Source organism: Canis lupus, chromosome 2 (assembly GCF_003254725.2).
Source record: "Canis lupus dingo isolate Sandy chromosome 2, ASM325472v2, whole genome shotgun sequence".
NCBI lineage: Eukaryota > Metazoa > Chordata > Mammalia > Carnivora > Canidae > Canis > Canis lupus.
Genome location: NC_064244.1, coordinates 36,831,986 through 36,847,907, shown reverse-complemented (window position 1 = coordinate 36,847,907; position 15,922 = coordinate 36,831,986). Strand labels below are relative to the sequence as shown.

Genomic DNA, 15,922 nt, shown 5'->3' with positions numbered 1-15,922 from the left:
ATAGGAGAAGGGGACGTGGCTTTTTTTTATTCCGGAAGACAGAAACTACTCTTTTGATAACAAGGAATTAGATTCAGAGTTAACTAAAAGGTTCATTTAACAGTCTGTTACTAATCAGATCACTGAGATAATGTGACTTTATAGCTTATTCTGTTCCCCCTCTTTTCTTTCCCTTTTTTTTTTTTTTTTTTTTTTGCCTGGTAGCTGATGATAATCACTGATGGACTCCAAGGAATCATTAAGTCCCCCCAGTAAAGAAGAAATCTCTAGCAGTGTGCTTGGTCGGGAGAGGGGAAATGTGATGGACTTCTATAAAACCCTGAGGGGAGGAGCTACTGTGAAGGTTTCTGCGTCTTCACCCTCACTGGCTGCTGCTTCTCAGTCAGACTCCAAGCAGCAAAGACTTTTGGTTGATTTTCCAAAAGGCTCAGGAAGCCATGCACAGCAGCCAGATCTGTCCAAGGCAGTTTCACTCTCAATGGGATTGTATATGGGCGAGACAGAAACCAAAGTGATGGGAAATGACCTGGGATTCCCACAACAGGGCCAAATCAGCCTTTCCTCTGGGGAAACAGACTTTCGGCTTCTGGAAGAAAGCATCGCAAACCTCAATAGGTCAACCAGTGTTCCAGAGAACCCCAAGAGCTCAGTGTCTGCTGTTTCTGCTGCCCCCACAGAGAAGGAGTTTGCACAAACTCTTTCTGATGTGTCTTCAGAACAGCAACATTTAAAAGGCCAGACGGGCACCAATGGGGGCAACGTGAAGTTGTATACCACAGACCAAAGCACCTTTGACGTTTGGAGGAAAAAACTCCAGGATTTGGACTTTACTTCTGGGTCCCCAGAGAAAGAGGCGAGTGAGAGCCCTTGGAGATCAGACCTCTTGATAGATGAAAACTGTTTGCTCTCTCCTTTGGCAGGAGAGGACGATCCATTCCTTCTGGAAGGAAACTCGAACGAGGACTGTAAACCTCTCGTTTTGCCGGACACAAAACCTAAAATTAAGGATAATGGAGATCTGATCTTAGCCAGCCCCAACAGTGTGCCACTGCCCCAAGTGAAAACAGAAAAAGAAGATTTCATTGAACTCTGCACCCCTGGGGTAATTAAGCAGGAGAAACTGGGCCCAGTTTACTGTCAGGCAAGCTTTTCTGGGGCAAATATAATTGGTAATAAAATGTCTGCCATTTCTGTTCATGGTGTGAGTACCTCTGGGGGACAGATGTACCACTATGACATGAATACAGCATCCCTTTCTCAACAGCAGGATCAGAAGCCTATTTTTAATGTCATTCCACCAATTCCTGTTGGTTCAGAAAATTGGAATAGGTGCCAAGGATCTGGCGATGATAACTTGGCTTCCTTGGGGACTTTGAACTTCCCTGGTCGGTCGGTGTTTTCTAATGGCTATTCAAGGTAAGATGAATGCTTTCTATTTCTTAAGAATGGATTTAAAATGGATTGATAGACTTAAATATTGAGTGATTTGTGTGTTTTCCAAAGACTCCTTTGATTTCTCATGTGACTGAGTTTAAGTGGTCCTTTGAAAGTAGGTACGGCTGAAAGACAGCCTAAGTGGTTTATCTGTACGTTAAGCATTTCTCTGAAATAACGACATTTGGTAGTTGAACACTTTATTTAAAAATTCAAAATAATGTTGCTCATTAAGTTATCTTGAGTAAAAAATTACATAAATTCAAGGGGGGTTGATACCTAATATTTTGATTGTGTTCATTGATGTGTTCTTAAAATACGCTTTTACTTTAGAGTGAAAAGTAAAAAGCTGTGTGCTCTATTCATTCACTTGTAAAATATTAGCTTGAGGAGGTCAAAGGGTTAAAAATCAGAAGGTCTAACAATGAGCCTTTTCTTCAAACTGAACCTTCTGTGGAAGAATTTGAATTTTGAGATTGCTAAAGCAACGCAGTGAGCAGTGTACCTGACCGTAGGCTTAGACGTGGGACTTGCCCAGTGGCGACTATGCTAAACTGACCTAAAAGTACACAGTTGTGTCTGCTGTTCAGTCTTGTTAAGAAAGGAATTGGTGACAACATGGTACAAAACAAAATCTGATTTTGAAAAGTTCCTACAAGTTCTCAGATAGATATGTGTTGGCCAACATTGTGAAGCTTCAATTCTCAGCTGTCATTTATTTGATTTGTTTCTCTGTATTCTTTTTTTCTCGGTCATTTCCGTTTGACCTCAAAAAGGTCTGTTAAAATGGAATTACCAGGAAAAGGTGCTAAATTTAGATAAATCTTTTGATTGGGGTTAAGTTCTCTACCCTGTACACCTGTTCCTAATTCAGATAAAATACTGAGTTGTGTATCACATTTTAGGTGTGAAGGAAATACAAAAATGTGATTGTAGAGACACAGGATTGATTAATAAGTGGGGTTTGTTTTTTGGGGTTTTTTTTTTTTTTTTTGAAAGGCATAGTAGTAGACAGTGATTTAATCTGTAGGTGAGCTTCTCAAGGTTTTTTTGTTGTTGTTGTTAGTGTTATTCATTGTTTCAGCAATTAGTCAATGAAGATTTTCTTTAAAACTCTCTAAGATGCTTTTTCTTTTAAACATATATCGGAACACTCACTTGTTTCTTATATTGTCTTTAAGGAGGAAGGTTTTCTTGTTGGGAGAAAAACTTTGAACTTAGATTTAGGCTATGTTCTATTCCTTTTAAAAGGCCTGTTTCTTATCAAAAGACTTTGGTTCTTGTGTAACTAGTAATCTATTATTTAATAATAATCTTTTATTTAGAATACTACAACTTTTTATTGTTGACATTCTGAATGAAATGTTTTCAGTAAGGAGAGTTGAGATGTTATTTTATAAATTGCTGTGTTTAAATGTTAAAAGACATGCTGTGTTTTAAATTTTTCAATCTCAAAATTTTGTTAGTGGAATTAATGATTCAGTTGCTTGGTTTTCTTAATGAGTATAGTTGAGGACATTCCGGGTGGCTCAGTGGTTTAGCGCCGCCTTCAGCCCAGGGCGTGATCCTGGAGACCCTGGATCGAGTCCCACATCCGGCTCCCTGCATGGACCCTGCTTCTCCCTCTGCCTGTGTTTCTGACACTCTCTCTCTCTCTCTCTGTCTCTCATGAATAAATAAATAAAATCTTAAAAAAAAGTGTAGTTGACTCGCCTAAGCTATCTGTAGGAAACTCACACTAATTTATAAAACATGCAATGGTACAAAGAAACATACCTCCTAGGAAACTTTTAGGAGATTATTAATGCATTTTCTTCTAATAATCACTATGGTACTGTTTTTATTTTTTTTTTTTTTACTGTAAAAAAAAGTATAGAACAGGACTTAACCATTTTTCATTCACAGTGAACTTTCATTAAGCCTTGTAAAATCTGGAATCTGGAGCATGAGTCTTAGATGAACATAATACCTTTAAATCATTAAAGATGATTTTAATGCTTTCCATAGGAACTTAAGGCATATAAAGTGTCTTCACTTTTAATTTGAGCCTCATAACAACCACATGGTGATAGGCAAAGCAGTGATGTGGCTCTTTCGAGAGTATTTAATATCCAATGAAATGATGATTTTAATACTGATGTGTGATTTGTAATTATAATCAGTTTGTGTCCTAATGAAAAGGTGTAATATCTTACACAGGATAATTTGCTCATGTTTGAAAATTTCATACCTTATGGCATTAACTTAACATGGAGAACTGTGATTACCCAGAACAAAGCTTCTTCCAAGTAAATTGAAACAATGTTCCTTTTCTAACCAGCATTGAATTAGTCTATTGTTTCCACACAACAGCCCTGATATAACTAAAATTGGTTGCTTTCTCTTCTGTATATGTTACATGGTTGTAGCTGAACAATAGCTGTTAGCAGTGACCCAAATGATCAACATGTTGAGACCACAACTATGGTGAATACTGACTTTCTGATTTTACATGTAAAAATATTATATACCATAATAACTTAACTTGCATTCCTTTTTTAATTAAAAAATAAATTGTAATTTGATTTTTTAAGCTGCCACCTAAAGTTGCTTTTTCTCAAAATGCTTAAAAAACAACACTTTGTTTTGATAGGAAAGGCACCTCCTACTGCTGTGTCAACATAGGTTAACATTCAGTTCATTTTTATTTGTAAAATTATGACTGTCATAATTGAGTATAGTCAAAAACCTTGTTTTTAAGGATTAGGTTAATTGACAGTAAAAGAAGAGAAAAATTAGTGATATCATACATTTTTTAAATAAAGCAAACTAGCCATACTAACTTTTTAAGTTATGCTTTTTAAGTACTGAAATTCAACAAATTTGACATAAACTTATAACATTGATGAAAACACATTTTTGCACTTAAGCATTAATGGTGAAGCTGCTGAAAAGAGGCAGAGGAGTAAGTGGTTTTAGGTAGAATTAGAGCTTTTATTGGGATTATGTTGAAACTTGAGTGTTAAAAGGTTGACCATTTTGTGAAGGGTAAGGTTATTGAAGAAAAGGAATGATGCAAGATGACTTTGTAAACTCAATCTTAGGAGAGTTTAGGGCTTTGATGTATAAAGCCCTGAAAATTTATGTACATTTTAAACATCTCTCAGTATTAATTGCATCCATGTCCAATTTTATTAACATAATGAAATTGAAGACCTGTGTGGTACAAACACAGGGTGAGGGAAGCAAATTCTTTTTCTTTCTTTTCTTTTCTTTTTTTTCTTTCTTTTCTTCTTTTTTTTCCTGTTAACACTGTGCTGAATGTTTTCTCTGAAAAAAAGGCATAAGGAAGAGATTTTGTTTTGGTCATGTTTACCCTCGTTTTTTAAAGGATACTATGGTTTATTTCCTACCTTTTGTTTTTCATCTCCTCCCAAAGGTTCTGAGAGTGAGTGTTCCATTGTCTTTTTTGGGTTTAATATTTCTGATACTTAAAGAATTTATGTTAAAGGAGATTTGCTTTAGGTTATTTACATATTTTTAGCTTTATGATGTCTTTTTCATTTTTAACACTTGTATTTTATTAAGGCTGTCTTAGTAAAAGAAAAAAAGATAAAATACACTGTGTATTCAGGTGTGTCAATTTAGTGTGGAATGACTCCAATATTAGAAATATGTGATTAGCATGGGTCCTATTTTATTAAAATTACTTCTTGAAATGTTTCTTTGGCTGTTCCATGATATTTGTATAATTGTGATGCTGTTTTGGTTTTGTCTCTTGGTGTTCCAGATACTTTAGTTGGATCATTTTAAATATATCATTGTATGTTTATAAATTTTATGAGTTAGTCTGAAACATACCTTATATAAATGTAGGTTAAGTGCAAATTGTATTAATAATGAAATTCATATGTGGGTGGAGATCACTGTAGGGGCCTTTTGAGATTTTAGTGAAGGAGAGATTGGATCAAAAGGGTTTATTTTAGTGTGAGTACCTAATGTGAAAGAGCATCTGTATTAATTGGTTGGTTATATAAGTCCTAATCCACTCTGGCCTGCAGGTGATTGAAATAGCCTAGTTGTTAGGAAATCTTAATTTACATTACATTTAAAGTAAGTCTGGGGCATGTTTCTTAAAACATTTTTCTCTTTAAAAGATCACACCTAGTTTTAATTAGCAGTAAATTCTCTTTATGTACTATGTACTGCTCATGTGAACAAATTAAATAAGCATTCTGATAATTGTATCAGGTAGTATTTACAGGTATTTGCCGTATTAACAGGCACCTGCTTCCACATTTCTGAATCATGGAGAGTACATATTGGTGAATTGTGTTGCACAAGAGTTCAATAAAATTTTTTTTTAGATTTTATTTATTTATTCATGAGAGACAGAGAGAGGCAGAGACACAGGCAGAGGGAGGAAGCGGCTCCATGCAGGGAGCCCGATGCAGGACTCGATCCCAGGCCTCCAGGATCATGCCCTGGACTGAAGGCGGCACTAAATCGCTGAGCCACCTGGGGCTGCTTGAATTTTTTTTTTTAATTAAGCTATTAGCTGGGGAAAAAAAATCAATTCCGGATTATTGGTCCTTCAGAAAGGTTTTAAAAGCCCATGCTCTTCTTATTTCTGTAGTTTCAGAGAGCCAACCACTCTCATTTTCTTCTGGCTTATTCTGCTTATGTTTTGTATTTCTCAAGTAAATAAAAATATTCCTAAGAATTTCCACTTAAAGGAAAGATCCATTAAGACTTATTTTCCTTTTCAGTTGATCATTTCTATGCTGAACTGGATTAGAATGTGACTTACTGGAGATTTATATCTTCATTTTATTCATTACAGTATACATTTTAGAAAATATGCAATTTTATAGCAGTTCAAAATGAGTTGTAGACAGTGATTTTCAACCTCCAAACACCTAATTTTGACAGGCTGTCATCTTGATCTTACTGTCATCCCTATGACCCTTAAATTCAGGATTTCCCATGGAGTTTGTGAATTAATGGGTGGTGGGGGCAGGGGAGTGAGAGAGGGAGGAGTGCTAGAAATGTGGAATGGTGAGGGATAAATTTGGAAATATGAAGAATGATTCCAAAAAACAGCAATTTGGATCAACAGTTAAGAAATTCAGAGAACTTTGAGAACTTTGGGATTGTGTTTATGTATGAGGGAGTGCACTAACCACGATTACAATTCAGCTGCTTTTATTTGAGGTGGAAACTTAAAGCTAATGGGTGGCAGTACAGCCCTAACTGTTATAGGGGGGTTATGTTATTGTCTTTTGCTATGCTTCATTCCCTCCAAAAAGGATGATTTTAATGCCATTTACATGATTCCAGCTAAGTTCAGGTTCATATTCGTTCCTTTTAACTTAATCTGCTCTTTAATCAATGAAAGTTGAGTTACTGCAATGAATTTGAAATAATGATCATCTTACATTGATAGAAGCACTTTATATTCACTATTACACTTTATATACACTCTCATCTGACTGTAGACTGCAGCCTTTTTCTTCAGTAATGTATTTCCAGAGGCTGTGTGTTTCTCTGCTGTAATATTGAAGAAATTAAATTCTTATTCAATGGTACATAGATGGAATAAATGAGGGGGTTCTGCAGTTGCTAGACAGTATTTAAACTATTTGTATTGCAATGTTGGTCTTCAAGCCAGTTATTTTGAATGAAAGTGCGTGTTTCCCTAATTTTATATCTGGCCCAATTTATTTTTTTTACTTTTATTTTTTTATATCTGGGCCAATTTAAATATTAATTGGTTATCTTGGTAGAGCTGTATGCTTAAACATACTTTTTCGGAGTATTCAAATATGAATTTTGAGTGCTTTAAAATACTTTTTGAGCCAGTTTCAAGATATTATAAGATTTGACAGTACCTAATAACGCAGTAAATTTAGTGGAAGTACTTCTTATTTTAAAATTTTTAAGATTTTATTTATTTATTCATGAGAGACAGAGAGAGGCAGAGACACAGGCAGAGGGAGAAGCAGGCTCCATGCAGGGAGCCCGATGTGGGACTCTATCCCAGGACCAGGATCATGCCCTGAGCCGAAGGCAGACGTTCAACTGCTGAGCCACACAGGCGTCCCTAGAATTTTTAAAATTCATTCTATGAGGCACCAAATACATACATGCATATGTACATGTATATATACAGGGAGAGAAAGGGTTAATGATTAATTGCAGCTGTTTAGCCCATGATCTTAGATGAATTTTTATTTTTTTGACTAATACTATGAGCATTCAACTTGAGTATGCTGTATGACATATAGTTTGCTGCAATAAATGTTAACTCTTACTCCTTTTTATAATAAAAAGAGCTTTTCTTCTAGTTGTTTTCGTAATCATCCATAATATTTAATGGTGGCTATTATGAAAGTGTGTTTGATAGCCAATTTTTTTAAAGCTATTTTGAAATGATATCTAATTTAGTTCCTGATTTATTATTTCATGCTGTTGGGGCAACACAGTGACTTGTGACCTTATGATTGTCACATGTCGAACATTAAAGCTTTACCAGTTTGTTATGGACAGATTTTGTTGTTGTTTTAATGTTGTTTTATAATTATTGAGGGAAAGGTCTTCTTTAATTTTATGATTTAAATTGCAATTTAGTTACCTAAAAAAAAAACCCTCAAATTCCTTCCAATTTGATTTAGTTACTCAGTAATAGAAATAGCAGAAAAGAACTGTTTAAAAAGATTTTATTTATTCATGAGAGACAGAGAGAGAGAGAGAGAGAGAGAGAAAACCAGAGACACAGGCAGAGGGAGAAGCAGGCTCCATGCAGGAAGCGTGATGCTGAACTTGATCCTGGGACTCCAGGATCATGACCTAAGCTGAAAGCAGATGCTCAACTGCTCAGCCACCCAGGTGTCGCAGTAGAAAAGAACTAGACTCAAAATCAGAAAGTTCTAAAGCTGAGCAGAGCCAGTCTTTAACCTTGAATGATTAGAGATTATGGAATGAAAGTACTTTCTTGACAATTATAGATGTATTATTTTCTTAACACGTGTGTGTGTTTCTCTTTCTAAAATTTTACGGTCCTCTTAACCTGTCCTTAGTGAAGGAGGCAGTGGGGTGTAGGGAATGACATAGTTAGGTTGGCTATTTGACTTCTTTTGTTTATTATGAAGTACAAGACCAAAAACAAACTGGGATTTGGTATTTTTATAAGAATTAGTGTAGTTGGTGGCAGAAAAGGATAGGTAAACACCATTGTTGGTAGAGCTGGAAAGGTGGAGCACTTGGGTTCTCGGAACTTGTTTTATATGCTAGGTACAATGATTTTAGATTAGAGCACAAAGGCTCTTGAGAGCTCATCTCCCACATTCTCATTTTTCCAGATGAGGAAGTGAGACCCATACAAAATGCCTAGAGGAACACTGCAGAATTAGTTTGTGGTGTTGCTGAGTGTTGTAATTCTTTGTTGTCTAAATTTCTCTATCAGGTTTCTCTTAACTAATATGCTCTCTAGTTCTAGAGACTTGAAAGGTAATACAGATTACCAGGTATTTTTATAAAAGTTGCTATAAAATCAACAACTTTGGATTTTGAAAATGTACCATATCCATATTCTTTCTTATATTTTTTTTAACCCTTTCCTCCTCCACTAATGTTGAGTGTGCATTAAGTGGCAGCACCATGCTAAGGGCTTTCTTTGTATGCATTCATCTCATTTAAACTCCTTTGTAACCTGTGAAGGTTTGTAATTCTAGTTTCTGTATTAAGTTATTGATTCTGCTATTATCTATGTGGAAGAGGAGACAGCTGTTATTAACTTTACAGGTGGAAAAACAAGACATTTTTTCCATTTCAAGGAAAAAGAATAGTCAGAAAAACTGAATACTGATCTGAAGGGGAGTATTTATATAAATACTGTGTTAGAAATTTCCAATGGGTCTTTACAAGTTTTTATTTGTCATCCGTGAATCTTTAAACAATATATATAGGAGAAATGGGATCAAGCCTATGCTGTCCTGTGTATGTTGGTAGAGTCACAGCTTTCTATGACATTTTCAGATTCTGTAAAACAGCGTGCCTGGCATTTTTGCCTCACAGGATTTGTGCATGTATGTTTACTTTGAAAATTAAAAACTGGGATCCCTGGGTGGCGCAGCTGTTTAGCGCCTGCCTTTGGCCCAGGGCACGATCCTGGAGACCTGGGATCGAATCCCACGTCGGGCTCCTGGTGCACGGAGCCTGCTTCTCCCTCTGCCTATGTCTCTGCCTCTCTCTCTCTCTCTCTCTCTCTGTGTGTGTGACTATCATAAATAGAAAAAAAGAAAAGAAAAAGAAAATTAAAAATATAAAAAAATTTAAGGTGGAAGTTTTCAAGCTCTGCCAAGTTCTCCTGAGTTCAAACCAGCATGACTCTCATTGGCCAAATACATTAGGACATCTGTGCCTGTGTTAGGTGTATCCTGTTCCTCGGTCACTAAGACTTTTGCAGCAACTACTGTGTGCAATCTTCGAAGGGTCATGGATGCCAGTGCCATAAGGAAAGTTATATTGAAAGTTTTCAGGCACCAAGGTAATTGTATTTAGGTTAATTTTGTTTCACTTTTGTTTTTTTGTTAGTTTTTCAGTGCATTCTGTTTATTAGGTCTGTCATCTTAAATTTAATAGCATATCGATAACGTCAGCTACATTCTTAGGTTTTTATTAATAAATGCTAGAAGGTCCCCTTGATGTTTTACTGTCAGTGTTCTTAAATGACGTATGCAAAGATTCATTAAAGTTTCATTAAAAAACTTTAATTTGTCTGAAAATGAGAATTAAATTCTTTAAATTTTTTTCATGTTTATTTAGCAAAGCTGGGCGAAAGGAGTTTCTGACTCTATTGAATACCAAAATTTATCTTAAGTGTATAAATTTTGGGAGGATTATGTAACCTTTTTCTTTATTGATCAAATGGTAAAAACAAAAAAACAAACATTTGACAGATTAAACCAAAGTTATAAATATTTTTTATATCACAAAGAACCAAGTACAGAAACAAGTTAAATGGCAGTTTAAAATGGTAAACATGCCAATGTCAAATATAACTTAAGTTTGTAAGCAGCTTTTTAAAAAGGGAAACAATAAAAAATTTAATTAGAACTTTATGTGAAATTTGTCATCTGGAATCCAGCTGAGTTTATTAAGGAGAAAGTGTGACTATAAAATAGATAGATTTTTTTAAAACAGAAACCCAAAACGAATGTTGTATTTCTAAGCCTCCACCTTGAAATGGTATATATATTATCCCTCTTTTGAAATTGCCTTCAGACCCATCATGTAAGCCATAAAAGAAACTGGACTCATTACACTATAGTTAACACTTGAATGTTCTTGCTTAATCAGAAAATTTATTTATTCCTTAGCTTCATGGTTTATCTTTCACCTTTTTTATGTGATTCCAGGTGATTTCAACATTTCCAAAAATTTAGAAATTTAATCCTCTCACACATTATAACATTTGTTTTCATTGAAGTTATTTAAAAGAACCCATGTAGGTATTTCTTTAGATGTTTAAAACTGTTAAATTTCCCTGGAATAAAAGCCTAGCTTCCCAGGGTGACCAGTCTGAAATAGATGGTGCTCAGTGGTTAAGGTGTGATCTGTTTGCTTTAGGCTACCCAGGAGCTTTATGTTAACAGCTTATATATTCCCTTTTGACATAGTACAGAACAAATAGTATTTGCCTGAGGCCTGATTTTTTTCATGTTTATGTTCAAATAAAGTGCCTATTTTTCCCTTAGATTTGAAGGAAATTTGACTATAGGTAATATAAAGTAAAGGTAAATACCTACGTGTAATTCCTCATCTCCCAGAATTTAATTTCTCATTTTAATCCTCAATATTTGGAGGAATTAACGAAGTGACAATCGATGTGTCAAGAACTCAAAGTACACTTAAACTATTATTTTTTTTACTTAAATTATTTATGCCCATAAAATAGTTTGAGTTAAAGCTACAATATAAAATTCACATATTCACACATTTTCTTTTATTCTTTATAGCCTGAAATGTCCTGCTCATAGTGAAAGTACTTTAAAAGAAAAAAAAAAACACCAAAAAAATTAAGCAAATTTTGGTTGTCACTATTTTCTAAATTTAGTCATGTTTATTATTTACAAAATGCTAAAGTTGAAGTAGATCCCAGACTTTGAAGTCATAAAGATGCATGCAGTGGCATTTGTAATAGGATATTCCTTTTGTAACCATTCTGTTACATTCTGTTTTCCTATTAGGTAGAAAATGTTCCTTATCAGTAAGCACTTACAGTGGTCTGGTGTTGGTGCAGTCTACTAGATTTTAAATATAAGAAGAAATGTTCTTTAAAAACATAGGTGAAGCAGTTTCTAATTCAGTGTATTAGGGACGAGTGACCCTTTGATTCATAATGTCATTTAATAGAACTGCACAGTGCTTTGGAGCTACCACAGACCTATTTGAAAGAGAAAACAGTAAATGAAGCTGGAGGGAAAAGCTAGAACTCAGAGGCCCATGGAAAAGGAAAATGAAAGTTCTAAATTCCAATTCCAGCATCCGGTTAAATTTGATATTTCTGTGCCTAACTGCTTCTGTATGAGCACTGGGAAATATATAAGCAGCCTAGCTACACGGTGTTAATAGGAGGAAGAGCTACAAAGGCATGTTCTGAGAAAGGAATTCTTGAAATGGGTGGAGTGGGAGGTTAACTTACATGGTCTCTAAGAGCCTTCCGACTGCAGTAGTGGCAGCAGACGTTTATGGAGCTAGGCACTGGGCATACAGAGACGAAGAAGACAAAAATCTCCAGCCTCACACAGCAGTCTGGTGATGTTCTGTCCATTACCAGATCCCTGTACCTCTTTCATTGTCCCTTTCCCCAACCCCTGTGCAATTGGCTTTTCGAAATGTACACTTGGAGGAGGTTAAATTTTGCCCCAGAGAGGCATGACTGAGACTTCATAGAGGAAAGTGTGGATGAATGGGAAACAGTTGATTCTGTTGTTTAGGGGGGAAAAAGGGTGGGTGGGTGAGTGGGGGTGATAACAAGGAGTCTGAGACAGAAGAAGGAAAAGATAGAACAAATGAGCTCATCAGATGAGGACTGTGTAGTTAGGAATGAGCCAGCAGATTTCAGTCACTTGTGGAGGAAACTGGTATGTACAGTCTGTCGTTCTGTGATACAAGATAGGGAGAAAACAGGATTTTCACCCTTAACACATGGCCTATGGTTATGCACCCTTGGTGTTAGACACCTTTTTTCTAGTCACTTCAGAATATTGCCTTATGCTCTAGAAGCATAGTCCTCTTTGGGGATCTCCCATGAGCCCACACTTGAGGAATTTTTGCCTGGAATCTTCTTTCCCCAGATACCCACACTAATTCTCTCTCTTTATTTAGGTCTCCACTTAAATGTCAACTCCCTAAGAGAGACCTATTCAGATGGCTCTGTGTAAAATAGTAGCATCTTTCATATGCTGTTCCCTTGCCTTCCACGTTTGAGTGATTGTGTGTGTCTTGGCTGTTCACCTGCTAGACTGTAAGCTCCATGAGAGCAGTGATACTGTCTTCCAGTATCCTGTACTCCTGTACCCCAGCAAGTAGAAGAATGTCTAGCACATAGCAAGACCCCTGCAGATACATGTCGAATATATGAATAAAGAAAATTGATACAAATACCAAGAAGATGAGTAGGGATGGACACACTTCTGTCTTCCCTGAGGAAGAGAAATTGTCAGTATCACTAACAGGAATTACAGCACAGATTATCTCCTCCACAGTTTTGGTTTCAAGATGCACAAGCGCTTCTGTATACATAGACTACATAAAGCAAATGTGTTTTTTAATTGTTGTCATTCTTTAACTTTGCTTTATGACTTTGAAATGGACTACTTTTCATAGTTTCTTACGACATCTCTGGTACATTCACCATTGAACAAATCAGGGTAACCAAACTTGTAAATGAAGTTTGAGGTTTAGTTTTTTTTTTTCTTTATCTTGTTCAAGATAGTAACCTTTCATAGCAGAAGCTGTCTCATCTTTCTGTTTTCTGTTTAAGATTTGGGATGATTCTAGCAGATACCTACCATATGTGTTTGTGTTGACTTGAAAGTCCAGCAAGAATTTGATTTGCCCATTTTTCATGTAAGTGTGTGAATAATTATACCGAATACTCTGAGAGGTAGATTATTTTTGCCTGAATTCTAAATTACCTTTCTCTAACTTCGTTACATTTTAGATTTACCTTCTTCTGTGTATGGTTTTGACTTGTTGCACCTATAGTATATAACTGCAATCAAAAAGGTCAGTAAGAGAAGTTATCTCTCCTACTAAGAGTTGTAGGAGAGTTAAGCTTCATTTGGTCAGGACAGTCACAGAAAAGAGAAAATGCAGGGTAAGTAGGTAATAGCTAAAGCAAGAGAAGTGGATGAGGTCATTTAAGAATGAACTACTTTAGTGTTTAGGGGAAAAAAGAAGGGAGGACCAAGGACAGGGCTCTGGAAGGCATCCAAAGAAAACAGCCACAAAAGATACTGAACGAATAGCTGGAGAATTAGAAGGCAGCAGGTTTAAATCAGGGTGGAGACAGAGTAGTTCATGCTATCATGGCAGTGGAGGTAGGAGAGACAGAACAGAGTTTTCTAAGAAGAAGAAATCCTTGCTGAAGCCGGTCCTTCAAATGTGTAAACATTCTCAGAAGTCAAAGTAAGAGAAGTCAGTAAAACCCTCAATGGAACAACATACTAGTGATTAGTGTATACTTTTCCTTTTTTAAAAGAGCTTAATCAGTCTCTGAAATTTAGATTAAACTATTAAAGTGTATAATAAGAAACACACTCCTGAGACCACAGAGACCCTGATCCTGGGTTAAGAGTAAGGGGCAAAGGCTGGAAATCGGGAGGAAATAAGTGTCTGTTACCTAAGAAGTCAGTGCAACAGGAAAAAAAAAATCTGGCCATCCCTTAGTTTGAACTCTTAGAACCTCAGTAGTTTCTTAATCATTTTCTTAGTTTCCCCCATCTCCTTTCTCAATCCATTCCATGCAGTACTGCCAAATTGATCTTCTACAACACTGCTTTCAATATAATTGGCCTAATCAAAAAACGTCTGTGGTTCTGTTGCTCCTGGCCTAGTGGTTCTCCAGTGTTCTTTCCACTACGACCCATGTGCCAAATGTGGCACATGGCAAGGAGCCATGTGCCAGAACCCTTGGAGGATTTGGTTTTTACACAATTTCCTACAACTCTGTGCTCTTCTGTCTTATCCAGGAAAGAATATCTGCATGTGAGTGAATGTATAGGGATAGTCTGGGAACTGGTTCTATTCAAATGGTTTTTACTCATTATTATTTTTCCAAATGCCTTTTCAAAATTGGCAAAAATGTCTTTCTTCCCTTCAGTAACATTATACCAAGAAAACACTAATAAACTTACATTGCCTGTCTTTTCCTTCTTTATTCCACCCATTCCTGCCTGTCTTCCCCTTATCACCTGCCTGCCTGTTCCAGCATGTAAGTGTATACACACACATAGAAGGCATTCTGGGTTATTTGCTTGGAAATAAGAATAGCACCATCACATACCAGTTTCTCTGCAGCTTGCTTTTCTCACCCAACAGGACATCCTGAACATCCTTCCAGATCAACAGATGTGTTTCCCATTCTTTTTAATAGTTGTATTCTGTTCAGTTGTTGATTTTTTTTTTTTTTTGCCACTACAAACAGGGCTTCAGTAAATACCCTTTTCTGTGAATACTTAACATGTAGTACCTTTGTTTCTAAGGATAGATTCCTCCCAAAGTAGGGTTGCTGAGTCATCGGTATGTGTATTTACATCTTTAATGTGTATTTCCAAATGATTTTTCACAGGGATTACAGCAAACCACAGTCTGATCTTGCAGTGTTTATATTCTTTTTTACAATGAAAATAAAAAATGATTATTGACATTTTTTCCGCAAATCCTAAAATTGATCACAGCACACCAGCATATACCATATGATGGAACTGAGGTTTGTTGTGGTCTGGAATTCAGGCTCCTCCTCTGCTTTTCACATTGTGTAGCCTTCTTTACACTTGAATGCCCACTTAGTTTCTGCAGTTTCCTTTATGTGTCCCTGCCAGTCCCTCTCAGTCTTGGTATCCTCTCTGATGGTATCTGTAGCAGCTGCTCACCATACAGTTCTTTATACCTAACTCCATGATTATCACATGGTAGATATCCAATACATATTTGTTGAATTAATACTGATTTCTTTATATATTTCCTTTCCCCCTCCCTTTTGCCTTATATGTTTCTGACTTATCTTTTCTGCTAGATCCATTCTTAAGGATGAGGACTGTTTTCACTACAGAACCTCGCACTTGAGAAGCCCGATTCAGGCTGGCTATTTGAACAAAGAATCATATAGGAGAGGAAGCAAATAGCATGGCCTGGCCTTTAATCATAGTTTTTACCCATTTTAGGGCGGTTAGGAACTATAAAAATCCAGTTACAACAGTAAGAACACTTGTATTAAGCT

General features: G+C 36.2%; 1 protein-coding gene across 8 annotated transcripts in view; it reads left to right on the top strand.

The window, feature by feature from the left end:
- The window catches only part of NR3C1 (nuclear receptor subfamily 3 group C member 1), a 119,736-nt gene that overhangs the window by 4,872 nt on the left and 98,942 nt on the right, over positions 1–15,922 (top strand). For all 8 annotated transcript variants that reach the window (XM_025445537.3, XM_025445536.3, XM_049102235.1 and 5 more), the window contains exon 2: positions 205–1,416. In XM_025445537.3, the coding sequence (XP_025301322.1) occupies positions 221–1,416 (1,196 nt within the window). In that variant the 5' untranslated portion in view covers positions 205–220. The remainder of the gene's footprint in view (positions 1–204; positions 1,417–15,922) is intronic.